The sequence below is a fragment of the Diceros bicornis genome, chromosome 26 (assembly GCF_020826845.1).
Source record: "Diceros bicornis minor isolate mBicDic1 chromosome 26, mDicBic1.mat.cur, whole genome shotgun sequence".
In the NCBI taxonomy this organism is placed as follows: domain Eukaryota; kingdom Metazoa; phylum Chordata; class Mammalia; order Perissodactyla; family Rhinocerotidae; genus Diceros; species Diceros bicornis.
The window spans coordinates 47,037,162-47,056,016 of NC_080765.1; the positions used below are offsets into that span (position 1 = coordinate 47,037,162).

Below are 18,855 nucleotides of genomic sequence, written 5' to 3' on the forward strand. Positions count from 1 at the left end.
CCTGTGTGAGCCTGTTTCTTTGCACTTGGCCTGGGTGTTTGAGGGGACTCAGCCTCTAGTGAGGGAGATCCTGCCTGGAAGGCTCTGGGCCATGGGGACGGCAGGCCGTGGAGTAGGTCTGGTGGGGGCACGTATGTACGTGACAGGAGAAGTTGTACAGCCAGCCGCTTGGTACCGAGTCCCTTACACTGATGCGTCAGCCTTGGGTGGCGTCCTCAGTCTCACAGTAACCCCAGGGGACCCTCTTCTGTGCCTAAGAGCCAGGTAAGGACTGGAGACTGATGTAGTTCTTAGCAAATCTCCCTCAGCATGCCCTCTGGGTGGAGGATTCTGGAGCCAGGAGAGGGTGAGGACGCTGCGGACACTCATCTTCTCCCTCCACCTGGGGCTCTGGGAGCTGTTTCCCTCCAAAGCTTGAGTTGTCCAGACTCAAACCCAGGCCTTCCTGCCTCTCTGCCTAGTGAGGCCTTGTCCGCCCCCAGGAGAGAGAAAGGACAGAGCTTCGTTTAGGACAGGCTCTCTGTGGCACTGGTGACACTGGGGCTAGACCATTCTTTGTTGGGGGGAGGGTGCTTGCTGGTTGACTGCAGGATGTCAGACAGCATCCCTGGCCTCTACCTGCTGGCGCCAGTAGCACTGCCTTCACTTCTAGTAGTGACCACCAAAGGTGTCTCCAGGCGTGGTCTAAGGTCCCCTGGGGGGCAGAGCCACCCCACTGAGAATGTTGCTCTGAGACCAGCACCCTCGCGCCATGTCTGGAACCCAAGGGACCAGGTGGGACAGCTCACCTGGTGGCCAGGCCCACTCCGCTCTGCGTCCAGGGGGGCAGCTGCTGGCCAAGCCCCACCAAGTTGACTGCCCAGATCCAGGGTGGGGCGGGGCTTGTTGGGCACAAGGGATTCACAGCACACGCCACAGGGACACAGCCAGGCAGACGGGCCGGGGTGCCCAGCCATAGCATGCATGCCACGCAGCAGGGCTGCACAAAGCTGACCACAGGGCAAGACGACACCATGGTGACTTGGTGAGGGCCAGAGGCTGGCAGCCGCAGGGGGCTCAAGGGTCCGCCTCCATGCACTTCTCAAGTTCCTTGAGTCTCTTGACAAACTCCTGTGCCTCCTTGTTGGCGCGGCCCTCCAGCATCCTCAGTGCAGACCTCACTGCGAGAGGGTGGGGCCAGCATCAGGCCTGGCCAGCTGGCGGCCCCACCACCCCCAGAGGGTCACTCACCCTGGGCTCTGGGCCGGCGCAGGTGCAGGGTGATGGGCTGCCCAGCCCTCGCACTCCCTCCCACCTGGGGCCGCGCGACGCCACCAATGCTGCCCAGGCCGAGGGCTGCCTCCCCCGCGAAGTCGTTGGTGGACAGCCAGTCGTGGTCCATGACCGTGAACAATACACAGGCGCCACAGCGGCGGCACGCCTCTGCTGGCACGGAGCTGCGGGCGGAGGGCAGTCACCTGGAGCCCTGCTCCCTGCTCAGGGTGGGCGGGGCGGGGGTGGGACACTCACAAGTAGAAGAGCTCGTCGTACACGGGGTGCAGCGTCCGGCTCTTGACCTGGGTCCTCTGGCTGCGGACCAGCGGGAAGAAGTGTGGAGGGCCCAGCTCCACAATCACAAAGGGGTCGCTCAGGCCTGGGGGACCCAGCAGTGCCAGTGAGCAGACTGCACCGCCGGCCCCCGCCCCACTGCCCCCCTCCACCTCACCGTTGGCGTCCAGCGGGAGCAGGTCTGCAGCGTGCAGCACCTCCACCACCAGCCGTTGCTCGGCCGCCTCGTAGTGGCAGCGGACACTCAGGCGCCCGAACCGGTTCTGCTCCAGGGACTTCTGCGGGAAGGCCCGTGGGCCGGTGAGCGGGGCTGGGGCTTCCGGGGGCCGGGGCTCTTGGGGGCCGGGCCGCATGCCCACCGCGGCCACACTACCTGCTTGAGCTTGTCCAGGTAATACTGCTCTATACACTCGCGGGTGGAGCACCTGTGCAGGCGCAGCTCCTCCGCCAGCCTCTGTGGGGGCAGGGAAGGAGGCAGCGCACTCCTTACGTCCCGTGTCATACATGGCCAGCAGCTGAACTCCGGTCCCAGTGTCCACGCCCCTCCGCCGCCTCCCCCACCACGTCAGAGACCCCCTGGGCCAGGCCTCACCTTGTAGCTTCCATCTCTCAGGCTCTCCAGGGGCAGACCCTGTCCCTCAGCGTGGAAAACACTGACCAGGGCCTGGGGCAGTGGCAGAAGGGAGCGATGTCAGGGGCATGGGTGGGGACAGTGGGTGGAGACGGAGCCTTGAGTGGCCCCTGGCTCTCAGGAGCCCAGGGCGGAGCCACTTGTCACACCTGGGGCACATCAGAAACCCCCAGGAAGCTTGGGAAAATGACAGGGCCCGAGGCCAGACAGCTGTTTTAACAGGAGGCCCAGGTGCTGCTGACACAATGGGCTGGTGGGGAGGAAATGCTGCCCGGCGTCAGGGGTGGGGGGGTTCCCAGAGGAGGAGCTGTCCAGGAAGGCTGGGTGTCCAGGCAGACGGGCAGCAGGGCAAAGGGGAGCTTGGGCAGGGAGGGCTCCTCCACGCGGCCCTACCTCCAGCGTGAAGTGGAAGCGGCCGTAGAAGTCGGCAGAGACGTCGCGGTTTGCGCCCAGCGCCTGCAGAATGGCCTGCAGGAGCAGCTCCCAGAGGGCCTCCAGCACCCTGCGGGACACGCAGCGTCTGTGCGCGGACTGCGGGCAGGCCCTGCTCCACCCGGCGCGGACCATACCTGCTCAGGTTCTCCTTCACCAGCGAGGCGTTCAGCAGGGCTAGCTTCTCATCCAGGTACTTCATGAGCGGGGCCACGGCCTGCGGGCAGAGTCCTCAGGGCCGGAGTGCGCCTGGGCCCCCACCCCACACACACACTCCCCACCGCGCTGAGCCCTCGCTGGCCAGGCGCTCACCTCGTCGTTCTGGATGGAGTCAGGCGAGAGGCTGATGTGCTGCACGTACTTCCTGATGTCCCCCACCATCTGAGGGAGGGCAGCGCTGAGCACCACGGGGGTGTGGGGGCAGCCAGGTCGTCCCCCCCCCGGCCTCCCTGCCCACCTTGGAGGTCAGGTGCGCCGTCACGGTGTGGGCCTCCTGCTGCAGGTCCTCATCCAGGGCCTGCGTGCAGCTGAGCAGGGGGCGTGGGAGCACTCCCTCGAGCCCTGCAGCCCGCTCTGGCCACGCCAGACCCCGCAGTGCCTGCCCGGCAGCCTTGCGCAGGAGCTCCACGTTGTTGAGGACCACGCAGAGCTGGGAAGGTATGCCAGACGCGGGTGGGTCCGCAGTCCTGTGGTGGCCTCCTGCACCCTCCCGCCTGCCCACCAGCCCACCAGCCTGCTCACCGGCTCGCTCACTGCCTCGCCCGTGGCCCCAGGCTGAGCATCCACCTTCTTCCGCAGCAGCTGGGTGTAGAAGAGGGCAGCCTCACACAGGTCCTGGGGTGGGAGATGGGGATCAGGAGCTATGGGCTGCGTCCACTGGCCCTGCTGCCCCTCAGGATCCCGATCTCCTCCCAGGGCTATACTCCCCACCACTACAGCCAACACACCTGGCCAAGCTGGGTGCCCAGCACCTGGGCCTGGGCAGGGTCTGGCCATGCCAGGCGGGCCCACAGGTCTTGGGTGTGGCTGAAGCAGAGGCTTGCAGTGGCTGCAGAGCTGCTGTGCTTGGAGGAGGCATCCATAGGCTCCAGCTGGAAAGGCAGGAGGAGGCCTGGGTTGCGGGGAGGCCCCGGATGAGCCCAGCATCCTCAGGCCTGGGTGCTCACTCACCGTGTCCACATCCACGGCTCCCTGAAGCCTCCACTTGGTCTGATCCCGCAGCACCTGCAGCCAAAGCTTCACAGCGGGCAGGAACGGGGCATGGATGCCGGCCAGGGCGAGGGAGCGGCTGTCCCTGTGACAGGAGGCCAGTCAGGGCTCCTTCAGACCCAGACACCTCGAACCAGCGTGTCCCAGGTTCCTGGACTAAGGGGGCACCCGGGAGAGCCTCCCTCAAAGGGCCCTCCTAGAGGACGCTGGAGGACAGGTGGGGCAGGGGGATAAGTGGGGAAGGGGGACAAGTAGAGGAGGGAAACATGTGGAAGGAAGGAAACAGATGGTGCAGGAGGACAGAGGGAGAAGGGGACAGATGGGACAGGGGGGCAGCAGGGGAGGGAGACAGGCGGGGGAAGGGGCAGGTTGGGGAGATAGGTGGGACAGGGTACCCACCGGCCCGGGATGCTGCTCCAGAAGCGCTGGATGTCCGCCAGGGTCAGGTAGAGCTCAAACAGCCCTGAGGCCACCTCCAGGGTCATCTTGGGGCTCAGCTCCTCCGTCAGCACCCACGCCTCCTCGGCCACCTGCCCAGAAGGATGGAGTCAGGCTGCCACCAACAAGGAAACCCAGGCCTCTTTCCAGCCAGGGGGCTTATCCCCACTGCCCCTCCTCACCAGGCGCTCCAGCTGCCGGAAGGTGAGGGTGAAGAAGTCGACCTTGACAATGCTGCAAAGGAGACACCTCAGACACCTGCTCGTCCCCATCCCCGCCCCAAGGCAGCACTTGAGGAGCTTGGTGCAGGGGCAGCAGGAAGAGCCCCAGGCCCCACCTGTGGAACAGGCTGGCGTAGATGCCGTAGCAGGACTGCAGGTCTTCATAGACGGTGTCAGCCAGCGCCACCAGCCCCACGAGGCGCTGTGGCCCCGGCTGCAAGAAAGCCCCGTTCACACTGATCTTTTGGCCTGTACCCACCTGCCGCACCGCCCCTGCTCCCCTGCGACCATGTCCCTGAGCCGCACCTGCTCTCGAGGACTCTTGGTGTTCAGGAGTCTGTCGTACCATTCGCGGTTGCCTCTCTGCAACGGAAGCCACCAGGACGGCGTGTCGGTGGGTAGATGGGAGAGAAGAAGGGCAATGGAGTCTTGCAGTACAGCAGCTCCAGGGCTAGTGGGTGGGGCAGGGCAGGGGCTGGACAGTTAGCCTAGACCAGGCTCTGGGCCGCACCTTCAGGGCAGCAGCGATGTCCATGTTGAGCTCCGTCTCGAAAGGGCAGATCTCAAAGGCAGGCTGGAAGAGCTGCAGCTTGCCAAGACACCTGGGTGAGGGGCCACCCGCTGACTGGGGGCTGCCCCGCCTGATCCCCACCCCCAACCCACGCCCGGCTGCACCCACTTAAGCAGCAGCTCCAGGCGGTAGACAGCTGTGCTGTTGGTGGCAGGGAAGTAGTCTCGGAGCTGGCGCAGCAGCCGCAGCCCGAACTCGGAGAAGGCGGAGAAGCTGTCAGCCAGGCTCTCCTCCTGTGGGACAGGGCCCTTCAGAGCTGACCGCTCAGTGTCCTCCCCTGGCGGGGCAGCCGGTCCTCAAGCCTCTGCCCTTTGCACCACAGCTGTTCCCTCTACGCCACTCCCTCTGTTGCTCTGCCGGCCCAAGTGCACAGCCTCCCGCCCCCCGCGGACTCCAACACATCCTCCATGTCGTGTCGGTCGGCAGGCACTTGGCTCTTCCCTAGTCATGCAGTTTGCCCGTTTAACCCCTTCCCTCCCCTCAGGCCTTGCTCCCGCGAGGGCTGGACTCGAACCTTCACTGTCTGCCTAGCCCCTTCACTGTCTGCCTAGCCCCAGCAGGTCCACAGCACGCCCTCCAGGAACAGCATTTTCAGCAACGCGGCAGAGCCCACCTGCTCCTGGGGCAGCGAGGCCGCCTCCTCCCAGTGCGCCTGCATGTCCTCCAGCAGCCCCAGCAGGTAGGCGTAGTCCAGGGTGCGTGTCTGATGATGGCGGCTGCTGACCTGCCAGTGTCTGTGGGGGCTCGGCCCACGGTGGGGACAGCGGCGTCAGGTCCGGACCCCAAAGGACCCTGTCCCTCAAGTGACTCCGCATGCCCCGCCCTTCAAGAGCCCCGCCCACTCACCGCCCCTCATCTTCCCGGGCCCCTCCCCTCCCGGACCCCGCCCACCCACAGCACCACCTCTTCCCACGCCCCGCCCCTCCTAGCCCGACCCACTCACAGCACCGCCAGCTGCAGCACAGACAGGTTGCTCTGCGCCCCGTGTAGGCAGAGCACGGTGGCCGCAGGCGCGCTGAGCTCGCCGCGCCAGCTGCTCGAGTTGGGCTAGGGAAGAGGCCGAAGGTGGGTGGAGGCAGGAGACCCCGAGCCTCCCCTCCCTGGCCTCCCCCCAGACCACGCCTGGTCCCCCCAGGGTCCCTAGGGCGCCGCTACCTCCTCCGCTCGGTGCTCGAACTGCAGCAGACGGCTGAGCAGCAGCAGGTAGGACAGGAAGCCTGACCGCCCACGCTGGCTCATGCCTGTGTCCCTCTGGAACGCAGAGACCGCCCATCACTAGCTCTGCCCAATCCCGCGGGTGCGGGTGCAGGGCAGGGGTCCCCACGGCTCCCCACCTGTGTGGTGATCAGCTTGAGGACCAGCTGGCAGTCTCCCTGCACACGGGAGGCGCTGGAGCGCGGTTCCAGCTTGAACCAGCGGTCCTCGCCAGCCACAGGCACCTCCTGGAGGAAGGGGGTTCAGACTGGTAAGAGGGAGGAAGCTCCCTCTTCCTCCCAGACTCTGTGGGACCTGGGGAGAACACAGGCCTCTGCTTCCCATTGAACACGTGTGGCTAGCACACAGTGAGCGCTCAGGGGTGCCTGGACACAAGAGGCCCCAAGGCCGTCCTGCCCCAGCACGGAGCCCCCCCAGCCCTAGAAAGATGAGACACTCTTGGGGGACCACAGAACATAGCCATGGGCAGTCCCCCAGCAGAGTATTGCATGAGTGAAGCCCCTGTGCCCACTCACCCTGACGGGTATGTTGAGGCACCCAAGGAAGTCATCGGTGTGGTCCTCCGTGGGCCCTGCTGTCCCATTCGCGCGGGCTGACTTGACAATCTGTTTGAAATACCTGGGCACAGCGGGGTAGGCAGGGTCATATCTGTGTCCCTGGGACCCCTGTGGTCACACTGCCAGTGCAGCATCTGAGGGGCACAACGGTCCCACCTGCCGTACCTGCTCATGCCCTTCAGGCCAATGACTTCATTCAGCTTCCTGCATGCTTCCACCAGGGACACATCGTCGTCATGGTCCCTGGGGGTGGGGCAAGGGGGGTCCTGGCTTGTCTGGAGCCCAGCCCGGCCCTGAGTGCCCGCTCCTGCTCCCCCCAGACCAGAGGCGCCCCACACCCCCTGCCCTACAGGGCACAGGGGCCGATACCAGATGTCCAGGTGCAGCTGGTCAGTGCTGACATCCTCGATCTCACTATAAGGAGAACAGAGAGGTCCCCGTGAAGGTTTGGGGTGATCCTCGGCCCAGGGCAGGGATAACTTCAGGAGCCACGAGGAGGGGTCCATGAGCTCCAGCTTTCAAGACGGGCTACCTGGGTTTGAATCCTGACTGTGTGGCCCTCTCTGAGCCTCAGTTTCCTCCTTTGGAAAGTGGGCATGACCAGCCCCCCTCAGTTCCCTGGGGCAGGCACTGAGAGCATGGACAACTGTGAGCTGTCACTCTCAGGTCACAGCTGCCCGCATGCATCCCCAGGACCGGCTCTGGCCCTGCAGATGCCCGACCACTCTGCCACCCAGCTGGGTGAGGGGCCTTACAAGAGGAAGTGCTCGTTCCAGACGGGGTTCAGGGTGCTGCTCTTGACCTCGGTGACCTGGATGCACTTGGCCGGCAGCGGGCCGCCACGCTTGCTGCCCTTGCGGAAGCTGAAGCGCTGCTCCTTGTGTGAGCCCTGCTCCCGCGGGGCCCCTGAGGCCGGCAGGATGCCCAGCATGCAGTACGGGTCACTGAAGCCTGGGACACGGCGAGCGCCTCAGCCCCTGACCCAGGCTCTCCACCCCGCCACAGGCACCAGGCCTGGGTGCGGCCAAGGTCCTGGCTCGTCCCCACTCACCGTTGGGGTCTTTGGCCAGCAGGTTCTTGGCACGCATGACGGAGACTTTCAGGGCGTACGTGGGGGCCTGCGGGCAGAGGGGTGCTGAGGGGCCTCTAGGAGCTCAGCATCGACATGACAGGGCCCTGCCCTGTGCCTCCTCCACCCGAGTCCCTGCACAAGGGCACTGCAGCTGGTTAGCGTCTGCCTAGGCGGGCAGCAGCCTCACCTTGGCCTTCTTCACGTGCTCAACCGCCTCGGCGTGCTCCTCAGGGCTGGTGCTGAACACCTGCAGGGGGCGAGCAGGTGTGAGGGCCCAGGTGACCGCTGAAGCGGGGCTGGCCATCGTCCTGGGGACCTCAGGCATGGCCCCAGCCAGGGATGTCTGTCCGCAAACCTCTCGGGTGGGGGGAGCACACACAGGTGAGGAGGAAAGATGTGTCCATCCGTCCATCCTCCTGAGTGTCCATCGCTGGTTCATTCTTTCTACCCTTCTCTGTGTGTGTGTGTGTGTGTGTCTGTCCATTGCTCCATCCTTCTGGGCGTGCCTGTCAGCCTGTGTGTGTGTGTCTGCCTGTGCACACGTGTGTGTGTGTTGTTCAGGTAATGGTGACATCAGTGGGGGGGAGCAGGTCAGGGGTGGGCAGTGGTCTCAATCCTCCCCAGAGCAGGGCAGGGCCAGGCCAGCAGGGTGGGCGGGACCGATGGGGCTCACCTGCTGAAGGTAGCTCAGTAGGGCCTCCTGGTCGTCCACCTGGTCAGGGCCCATGGTCCCTGCGCGGTGAAGGACCGTGTACAAGGCTTCCTCATAGAGCATCTCCACCTGCGGGTCCGGCAGGGAGCATGCCTGAGTCCAGGCCACCCCGCCCCTGTCACCCCTCAGCCCTGGCCACAGAGGGGGCCTCAGGCTACTGGTGTTCACCCCCTGCATGCCCAGCCCCCAGCCCTTAGCAGCTCCTCCCACTGGCAGAGCCCAGCGTCTGCCTCAGTGCCTTTACACCTGTCATGCCCTCCACTGGGGGCCTCTCTTCACTTCTGACCTCTGCTCCTTATTCGCTTCCAGGGGAGGCCTGGCCCACCCACTCCTGCCACCTTTGCTGTCCACCTGTCCCAGACCCTGGGCCTGGCACACAGTAGACCCTGTGCCCCTTACCTCCTCCTGGGTCAGGGCTCTCAGGCCACGGCTGGGGTCCACGGGCTCAGCAGGGGCTGGTGAGCCGCTGCGCAAGAGGACCTGTGAAGGGGTACTGGGGTGAGGGCTTCCAAGGGTAGGGATCCTGGCTGCGCCCCTAGGATTTGCAGCCAGCTGGGCGGGGGGTGCTCCAGGGAGGGAGGGAGTCAAGGGGTGGAGGCCAGATGTGGAGGAGCAGGCGGGGAGGCCTGGCATGGCGCCCCCATGCTGGGCAGCAGTGCCCGAGCCCTATCCTCACCTCGGGGCACGGCAGGCTCTGTCTCCCTTCCCCCTTCTTCAGGATGAGGCGCATCTGGGCGAAGAACTCCACGCCGTCCCCAGGTTTCCTGTGGGAAAGGCTAGGCTGGAGGTCAGCAGACCCTCCCAGAAGCTCATGGCTCACGGCTTGAGCTTGGGGGGTCCCCGCCTGGGACCAGCAACCAGCCCACACCAAGGGGGCCGCCCAGGTCTCTGCACGGCCGGGGTGCAGTGTGACGGCCACGGCGCGCCCCCGCAGCCTGGGGTTCAGACCCTTCTGGGCTCCCCTGGGGGCCCATGCTGGGGCCGCTGGCGTGCGAGGTCCAGTGAGGGTGACTGTGAGATGGAGTTGTGGGCACCCACCAGGCCTCCGTGGCGGCCTCCTGCGGGTCGGTGCTGGCGCTCCCCGGCTCCTCCTCGGTCCTCCGGCGGAAGGATGGGCACACCTGCACCTGCCTGAGCACGCTGCTCTTGATGTCCAGCAGGGTGGACATGGTGGGTGACCTACGGGCAGAGAGCATGGCCGTGGCCTCTGGTGTCCACTCGTTCATTCAGTCAGCGGCACTGCCACACTGTCCCCAACAGTCACGTCAGGTGCTCCATAGAGCAATTACTGAATTAACCAAAAACCCACAGGAGGAGCTACGTTCCTGACGGCCGGGAACAGCCTCCTGATGGGACTGCCTATGGGGTAGGAGAAGGGGCACCTCCAGGGGAGCAGTGGCTGGTGGAGGGCACCTGGTACCATCAAGGCCACCAGAGGCGGGGTGGGGACGGCAGAGGGCCTGGGGCCCACCCCACACCCTGGATTGTGCTGGGCACCCAGGAGGCCATGAGGACTCCTGCCGGTGACCTGGGCAAGTCACTTGGTCTCTCTAAGCCTTCGTGCCCCCATCTGCAAAATGGGAGACCCCGGCAGGTGGCTCTGGGGATGGGACGAGGCTATAAGAAGTGACAGTAGTGCCGGGCACAGTCTGTGCTCCATCACTGGGAGCTACTGGATTTCACTGGGGAGGGGGCAGTTCTGCCACACTCCCACTCCCACTTAACCAGGGCTGAGACCCTGGCTGTGTCCCTGGGATCCTAGGACAGTGCGACAGGAAGTGCCTGTGTCTCCTGGGGGATTCACTGGAGGGACCAAGATGTGAGGGAGCCCGTCTCACCCAGCCCCCACGGCCCACTCTGGGGCCAGGGAAGGCAAAGACCTGCAAGATGCCGACCCTGGCCAGGACCCCCAGAGACCCATGCTGCAGAAGAGCCCGAGCGAGAAGAGGCCGGTGGGCGTAGCCAGTGGAGCTGCGGCCACCATGCCCGGGGCCTTCCCTGCAACCAGGCCTTCAGCACACATGGCCAAGATGGAGGGCTTGTTGGGGGGAGTCCTCACTCTCCAAGCACAGTCAGGTCAATACCCCATCCTCACCCCTTGGGCTGCCCCCCGAGCAGAGCCTGCTCCCTGCAATCAGTAGAGATGAGCCACAGAGCAAGTCCTGCCCTTCTGGAAAGCGCTGGGGTGGGGGCTCCAGCTCCCAGGGCCCCATGTTGCCATGGCAACTGAGCCACAGATGTGGGCTTGGAGCAGCCCAGATGTCATGGCTGGGACAGAAGGGCCCTCTGCCGAGGGAGGAATGGAGCTTGGGCCCAGCAGTCTCCTGTCCACGCACCTCCTGAAGCCAGCTCAGTCCTGGTGATTCTGCTGTGTGGCCAGAATCTGTGTGCGCAGGGGGTAGGGTTCGGACTGAGCAAGTCTACAGCCCTGGGAGGGGCTGGAGCCAGTGACCCCAGCAGTGGGCACCTCTGAGTAACGGCACCTTCCTATCCAGGTGGCAGGGCCCTGGGAGTCCCCTGGGAATCTCTTGGCTCTTACTCATGGCCATCTCCAGTCCCCCCTGGCCCAGCCAGCCTGCGTCAGGGAGGGAGGCCTGCTGGCTGTCACACCTGCACGCCTCCTCTGGGGGGCTCAGTGTCCCCTGCAGACCCCAGAAGGAAGGGCAGACTGACAACTAAGCGGCTGCAGGCCCTCGCACCCACCTCTACCACCACGTGACCCAGCCCGGACCTACTTCTCCCTGCGCCATGCAACAACCTCCAGCCCTGTGCCTCCTCCAAGACCCCACGTGGTCTCCTTGCTCCCCTGGTGAAAACCACCAGGGACAGTGTACCTCTGCTGCTCGCTGCTGCCCCCGGGTTCCTGCCCCATGCTTGCCAGCCTCTGGGGTACAGGACGCACCGTGCTCCCTGCAGTGCACCATGGGGGCCTCTGCACTCGGGTGCCCCTTCTTGGCTGACGCTCACTTGCCCACTTAGGGAGGGCGCCTCCAGGCCAGGTACATCAGCCTGAGCAGAGGGCACTGTCACCTTCATTTGACAAAATAGGAAATGGGGACTCAGCCAGATCCAATTATACTTGCCCCGGGTATCCCGGGCAGTTAGCAGTGGGAGGGCCAGGCTAGACCCACCTCTGGCCTGTGTCCCCAGGCCAGCTGCCCAGGCCGTGCCTGCTGGTCAGAGATCACGCCTGTGTTTGGGCAAGTCTCCATTTAACCGCTGCTGCCTCAATCTTAGGCTCCACTGGGAGAGCTGGGGCTGGGGCATGCCTGGCACCTCATGGTCCTAAATAGACTTTGTTAAGCAAACCAGATCCCTGCTCCCAGCTGTGTCTGTCCGTCCGTCTCTCGGTGGTCCCAGGCTGCCGGCCCTGGTCTGTACCCCCCCACCAGCTCAGGCCACCACCCCCAGACAGCACCTCACCCTGCCTACAACCCTGGTCCTGTGGAGCCCCATGGACGCTGGGCTCAGAGGGTCTCAACTGGCCAGACGGCTGGGAACAGGAAGGGCAAGTGGCTCGTTCCCCTATGGGGGCAGTGCTCGAGACGCCAGAAATGAGGCCTCCCGCCTCACACCTATCAGTGCCTCTCCCCGGGAGCCTCCCCCCAAAGATGGAGTGCTCTGCAGCTTAGGCGTGTGCTTCCGGAAGCTGGTGCCCCTATGGCCAGCCCTGAGGTCCCAGGGGGCCAGGCGTCACAGGCCCCCCCTTTCCCTCCATAGCTGAGCGGAAGAGCCTGCTCCTGCCGCAGCCCCCCAAAGCCAGGGGAGCAGCCGCCGCTTGAGCTGTTGCCAGGGCAACTGCCAGCTGCGTCTGCGTGTGACAGGTGCTATGGGGGCTCACAGTCCCAGAGACAAATGTGACGCAGCAGCCAAGTGGCCTGAGCAGCAGGCACTGGGGTGGGGGGTTTTGTGAGAACAAAACGTTTAGGGTGGGCACCCCTCACCTGATAATCCTCAGACCAGCCCTGGAGAGGGAGTGCTGCTCCACTCCCCTCATCTAGACAAGGAAACTGAGCCACGGGGTTAGGAACCTGCCCAAGGCCACAGAGCCAGCAGGCGGCCTGGATGGAGTCCAGGCCTTGCTGCTCTGGTGTCCAATCGCTAAGCCCCTGGCACGTCCCGAGTCCTGGGGTCCAGGTGGGCTGGCCTCCCCTCTGCTGAGCAGTACCTCCTTGCTCCCTCCCTCAGCCTGTTGCCAGGATGGGGGCAGCAGTGGCACTGGGCACAGGTGCCCGGGAGAGATGGCTCATCCTGGGTGCCCGGAAACTCTGGTTCCCTGGACACCCTGGGCCTGGGGCAGCTGATGACCTCATTGCACCGACAGCCTGGCCCCCCCAGGGCTGTCATCAACAGCGGGCGTGTGGCCGGCCCCCAGGGAGCAGTCACTGGCTTCCAGGGGCCCTCCGCCTGTATAGGGCAGGAGCGACCCGGGTGCAGGTATGCAGGACCCCCCCATCTGTCTGACGGGCCCCGATGGGACTCCTTCCTGAGTCTCTCTGTCTCCATCCCTCCTGGGCCCGGAAAGCAGCACAGAGCAGAATGTGCCCACATCCCTGCTCACACCCGGCTACCAGGGCCAGAATCACAGCTCCCATTTGTCCAACCAGCAAAGTGAGGTCGGCCAGGGAGCAGAATGCCAGGAGCACTGGGGCCAAGCAGAAATTGACAGGCCTGCCTCCTTCCCGGGCTGTCCCCAAGGCCTGGGTTGAATGGGAAATGACAGTTCTGCAAAGTGGATGTTACTGGCCCATTTCACAGCCCAGGGCTGGGGGGACCTTCCCAGAGTCAGGACTCGAACCCCAGGCTCTAAGCCAAGCTATTTCCTGCCAGCCTACTTGGGGGCTCAGGTGACACTGAGGCAGGTGAGTCTGGGGGCAGCAGAGCTGAAAGGGAGAGCCAGATGTGTCTCCCTTGTCAGTGTCCCCAGCAGCTGGCTGGCCACTGCCAGAGTGAACAGACACCTTCAGAGCACTGGGGTCCTTCCTACGGGTATCAGTCCCTGGAGATCTGGGGGTAGGGGTTCACTGGTGCTGCCCCGGTCATGGTGAGTAGCCCACCTGCTGGCCCTCCATGCTGCCCCGCACCCCTACACGGCCCACCTCACTCTCCTCCTGGGTTTCTGGCTCTCATCTCCGTGCCTCACTGACTCCCCAGACAGTGCTCCCTGCACACAGTGCAGCAGCAGTGCCCATTACAAACGCTGCTCACTGAGGGCTCGCCCCTGTCAAGGGTCAGGAATCTTCCTTTCAACCAGCTCTGTGGGCCAACCTACAGCTCTGTGAAGCCTGAGACCAGCTGTAAAGGGCTAGCCAGATGCTTCTAGAAGGAACGCAGAAAAAAGGAAATTCCCCCTGTAAGTTCTTCCTCTGAGGCCCCCTCTCACCCGCCAGCTCGGCCCCCTCTTACCTGCCTCACTCACCAGTCTCCACCGCGACATCCTCTCGCCCCTCCCTCCCGCCCCCTCTCCTCAGTGAGCCTCGTCGCCCCCACCCCCCGTTCTGTCGGGGTCTTTCCCCCATCGGCGGGCGGGTGGTCCGGGGACAGTTTGGAAGGCGGTCCGGTGAATGTGTATTTTTTACACCTCCCCCCGACCCGACAGGTGAAGGGGAGGTGCGGGGCTTGCACTACCGGTGACTGCCCGGAGGCTGGGGTCCTGCGAGCACCGGCCGGAGGGTGGGAGGGACCGGACGCCGGGGGCGTCTTCCTCCCCGCGAGTTGCCCTGGGGTCCTCGGCCCCGCCCCACCTGCGGCCTCCGCGGGGGTAGAGACACTGCGGTCGGAGCGGGGTCACCCTGCGCATCCCTGGGCCTGCTCTGGACGCGCTCGGCGGCCCGGGCAGCGGGGGACAGTGGTCGCTGGCGTCCCGCGCCCCCGCGGCAGGGAGATCAGCCCCTGTCCCGTTCTTCGCCCGCTCCTGCGCTCCTAGGGGACGCGGGCAGGAAGAGCAACGCCCCCAGAGCCGCTCCTCCGAGCACATGCCGGCCTCAGTTTCCCCGGGACCGAGGGCGCGTCTTAGCGACCTCCTGCCGCCCTCTGCCTCGGGGGCCTCCCCGCGCCCCCCGGGGGGCCCGCAGCGAGCGCGGCGCAGGACCCGACCCGGCGCGAGGCGGCGGCGGCCGAAGGGGGCGGCCCGGGCAGAGCTTCGACGGCGCGGGGCGAGAGGCAGCACTCACCGTGGGCCGGGCCGCGGGGCGCGGGGACCGGGCTCCTGCGGGCGCCGCGCTCGGCACCGGCTCCGCTGACGCCGAGGCAGCCCGACCGCTGGCAGCCGCGCCCGCCGACGACTGAGCGCTGGGGGCCGAGCGCCGCGGGGGCGGGGCCTGGGCTGCTCGCTCCGCCCCTCTCCGCCCCCCCACCTCTGCGTCCCCACCGCCGGGGGGCAGGCTAGGGTCCCGGCGTCCCCGGTGCCTGGCCAGGGAGCCCCTTCCCCCGAGGAGTGGGGCGCGGAGCTGTCAGTCAACCCACAGGTGGGTGCCAGGGGAGGAGCAGGCTCTGCTCTGCATCAGGACCCCCTCCCCGGGGCCCCAGGGAAGCCAGAGTCCCCGAAACCAAACAAGACATGCCCGACACACAGCGCAGACTTTTCTGGAAGGGCTGCACAGCCACCTCTGGTGTCGCTCTCCCAGCCCAGCGCTGTCCCCAGCATCAACCTGCAGCTGGCCTGGGTCTGGGGACTCCGCCAACTCGAGCCTAACTTTGTCTTCTCAGAGGGGACAGACAGTCCATACCTGGGCGAGGGGCTTCTGCAGGCAACCCAGGACGCTCCAGACAACCCTGACCACCTGTTGGGGTGACTGTCCCCAAGGCCCAGGTGAGGCCCCCAACGCCCAGGCTGGGCCACGTGCCAGGCCACACAGCCAGCTGGAACCCCCAGGACCTGGGCTTTTGCCACCCCACCCTGGGCCCCTTCTCTGGGCCAGCGCCCCCTCAGTCCCCATGCATCGTTCTGAAACTCCAGCTGTGCACTGCAACTTGGTCACCCGGAGAGCTTCTTAAAACATTGCTGGGCTGCCCCAGACCGCTGATCCCAAAAGTCTGGGCTGAGGCTGACCATCTGCATTTCTAACAAGCTCCTGTAGGGGCTGGGGGTCCTGGGACCATACTTGCAGAACCGTGGGGGCAGCTCTGAGGTTCTGGACCTGAGGTGCGCAGGGTCCTTGGATCCTGGCCCTGCCTTTGGCCGATCCTGCTGGACCCTCAGAGCACCTTGTACTTGGGGGATCAGACCGTGATCTGGAGTTTTCACCCCAAAGGACCTCGTCTCTAATGGTGGGGCTCCAGGCAGTGTGGGGAACAGAAAGGCCTGGAACCCACTCCAGCTCAGGCCCAGAGACAAGGACAGTTCACTCTGGGGAGGCCAGGGGTCAGCTGAGCTGAGGGGAGGGCTAAAGGCTGGAGGAATGGGGTCCCAGAACAGCTCCATTCAGGGAGGCAGCCCATCCATAAGCAACTGCACCTTTCATTTCCCAGCACTGCGGGGGTGGGGATGGGTGGGGAGGGCAGTGGGGAGAGCATGGCTGGGCTTCCCCAGCCCAGGGAGAACCAGGTGCTCCTCCCCTTGCCCTAAGATGGGGAGGACAGCCTGCAGGGTTGGGGGACAGAATGTAGGGTGGAAGACAGAAGTGCAGCATGGGGGGACAGAAGTGCAGTGGGGGGACAGCCTGCAGGGTTGGGGACAGAATGTAGGGTGGGGGACAGAAGTGCAGGGTGGGGGGACAGCCTGCAGGGCCGGGGGACAGAATGTAGGGTGGAGGACAGAAGTGCAGCATGGGGGGACAGAAGTGCAGTGGGGGGACAGCCTGCAGGGTTGGGGACAGAATGTAGGGTGGGGGACAGAAGTGCAGGGTGGGGGGACAGCCTGCAGGGCCGGGGGACAGAATGTAGGGTCGGGGGACAGCCTGCAGGGTGGGGGGACAGCATGCAGGGTGGGAGACAGAAGTGCAGCACCACAGGGTGGGTCCTGCTAGAAGCTCCGGCCCCAGACCCTGCTGCCATCCTGAGCTGGCACAGCCAGGCAGATGGGGGCGGGGGCATCAGGAAAGGCATCAATTGCTCAGGACAGAGATGGGTCAGGTGAGCAGGGGAGGGGGCCTGGACCCCGAGCCACAGCTGCCCCCTGGCTTCTTTCTGCAGGGGATGGGAATTGGGGCAGGGGCCTCAGGCCCTGAGCTGGGATCTCAGAGCTGATACCCCCAGCCCTGCAGTCTTGCGTCAGGTTCTGCCAACCTGTTGGAAGAAACACGGGCCTGGTTGCCATGGTGATCATAATGGCTTTGGGGTGAAGAGATGAGATTGTGCAGCTGCTATAAACAGGAAGTTAGGAGGGGCAGCTTCAGGGGAGGGGGCCTCTGTTTGCACCCCTGTCCCATGTCCTGCCAGAGCCGAGGGGCTGGGGCAGTGGCATCACACAGAGGCACCAGCCCTCAGACTAATACCGAAGGCTGTCAGGACAGAAACCTCCTGAGATTTCACCACCCTCTCTTACAGATAAGGAAACTGAGGCCCAGAGCAGGAGAAGGGCTTGTCCAGGACCCAACCTTGGGCCTCAGTTTCCCCAGGAAAGGATAATCCTCAGGACTTTCCTCCACAAACACTTCCTGGGGAGGGAGTGATGGTCCCATTCATGCCCGACCCCTTCATCCTCTCGACCTGTTCTGAGACTGAAGTTGGGCCCACCCCTGCGCTGCCTGGGCCTCAGTTTCCCTCAGTGGTAAAATGGAGATAGCAGCAGTGCCCACCCCTCAGCGGGTGGGGCCAGTGCAGGGTAGTGTCAGCTGCACGCTCCTCTGGTCCACGGTGGGTGGGAACTACGGCCTCCCATCCACGTTGACCTCCGGGGGCCTGGGGACGGCCTCTTTCCTTCAGGGACTGTTTCCGCCTCCATAGGCTGGGGGTGGAAGCCCATTCTCGTGATCCCACAGCCGGAAGGGAGGCAGGCGCCCCACGCCGGTGCCTGCGGCCCAGACCTGGCTCTGAAGGAGCCTGGCCCTCTGCCCCAGACCCCAACAGCAGGTGGCACCGTGCTCGGGGGCGGTGAGGGGGCAGCACGGGCCGCCCGTGTCACAATGGGATAGGGCACAAGACACCCTGCCTAGAGGGGTTCAGGGCTGGCTGGCGGGAGGTGGGGTCCACAGTTTGGGGCTTCAGGCAGGAAAGGGTCTGGCAGGCAGGGGGAGTGGCTTTTCCTCCTTAGGGTCTGAGGAAAACACCAGGCTCTGGATAAACAGTGCCATGGCTGCTGAAGAGCAGGGAGGCAAGGCCCACAGGAGGTGTGAGGGCATCTCAGTGACGCCCATGTGGCCGTCCACGGTTTTAATAACTCATGAGCCCATGCCCCCTCGTGGCAGCCCTTGGAATTGCAGGCACAGCCTCCTAGCAGGTGGGCTCCTCCCACCGCCCTCCGACCCCCCAGCACCTGTTGAGGTCAGAGGCAAGGAAGGGGGCGGGCCACGGACTTGTGGGGGCAGAGCCCTGGGACTGTGGCCAGGGTTCCTGCCTGCCCTGGGCTGGAGGACCCTGAGGACTGCAGGATCCTGTCCCATGACTTTCACCATCCTGCGTGGTTCTGCTGGCAGAGGTGGCTGGGGGGGGTGGGGGGGGGAGAGGGTCTGGCCCAGGTCTGGCCCCTGGCCCGAGATGCTGGCTCCTGGGGTGCAGTGGGAAGCTCAGTGGCGGTCCTGCTAGCACCTGACAGGTAGGGACTGTGCCAGGCTGGGGTGCTCTCGGGCCTCAGGTCTGTGTGGGTCCCTGGGGGTGTGGGCAGAGCAGCAGGCCCAGACAGGGCTTTGCAGGTCTCCGTGAGGCCTGGGGCCACCTGGCCACAGAGCGCCATCTGTTGTCTGTCCACTGGGCCTTCCCAGCAGCTTCTGGCTCAGGGTGAGTGTGCCAAGGGCACCTCTCAGCAAGGGCACCTCCTGCACTCACCCCTTTGCCAGGGGACAGGGGGGCAAAAGTCGCCGGCATCATCAGGAGGCAGAGCTGGGAGTGGGCTGAGCGCCTGGCTCCTCCACCAGCATCACTCTGCACAACTAGGGGCTCCAGATTCTTTCCTCAAAGGCAAGACCCCCTGGGAGGGGTGGGCAGCATGAACTTCAGGAAGGCGTCCTGGAAGGATGGTCACCTGGAAGGGCAGAGGCCCCGGTGGAAGGGTGGGGGAGAAGAACCAGCCCAAGCCCTGCGGCATTCTTGCGCTGAGGGAGCTCAGGGAAAAACCAGGACTAGGGACAGCACGGTGGATGGGACCCAGCAC

At 65.1% G+C, this 18,855-nt stretch overlaps 1 protein-coding gene across 2 annotated transcripts; it reads right to left on the reverse strand.

Annotated features, from left to right (window-relative positions):
• Positions 1–75: 75 nt before the first annotated feature.
• On the reverse strand, positions 76–9,882 carry BAIAP3 (BAI1 associated protein 3). 2 transcript variants are annotated; one of them, XM_058570414.1, is made up of 32 exons: positions 9,645–9,882; positions 9,283–9,370; positions 9,006–9,086; positions 8,568–8,675; positions 8,082–8,141; positions 7,874–7,940; positions 7,578–7,773; positions 6,988–7,236; positions 6,781–6,883; positions 6,385–6,492; positions 6,206–6,301; positions 5,994–6,097; positions 5,664–5,784; positions 5,159–5,283; positions 4,991–5,081; positions 4,786–4,842; positions 4,596–4,693; positions 4,441–4,492; positions 4,220–4,350; positions 3,782–3,905; positions 3,559–3,702; positions 3,353–3,445; positions 3,069–3,260; positions 2,924–2,992; positions 2,749–2,828; positions 2,573–2,681; positions 2,141–2,212; positions 1,922–2,002; positions 1,706–1,826; positions 1,510–1,633; positions 1,231–1,436; positions 76–1,160 (listed from the first exon to the last, which is right to left on the reverse strand). In XM_058570414.1, the coding sequence occupies exons 1-32, from the start codon at positions 9,830–9,832 to the stop codon at positions 1,057–1,059; spliced, it is 3,642 nt and encodes a 1,213-aa protein (XP_058426397.1). In that variant the 5' UTR covers positions 9,833–9,882; the 3' UTR covers positions 76–1,056. The 2 variants fall into 2 exon arrangements, with proteins under 2 accessions (XP_058426397.1, XP_058426396.1); XM_058570413.1 differs by having other exon boundaries at positions 9,006–9,129; positions 9,245–9,370.
• Positions 9,883–18,855: the final 8,973 nt, after the last annotated feature.

Excerpts from the sequence above, each read along its gene's own strand:
- BAIAP3 (XM_058570413.1), bottom strand. The coding sequence starts at position 9,832 with ATGAACGAGTGGACACCAGAGGCCACGGCCATGCTCTCTGCCCGTAGG. Across the intron at positions 4,843-4,990 it reads ACATCGCTGCTGCCCTGAAG|AGAGGCAACCGCGAATGGTA; the intron begins GTGCGGCCCAGA and ends CTTCCGTTGCAG. Across the intron at positions 4,493-4,595 it reads TACGCCAGCCTGTTCCACAG|CATTGTCAAGGTCGACTTCT; the intron begins GTGGGGCCTGGG and ends TCTCCTTTGCAG.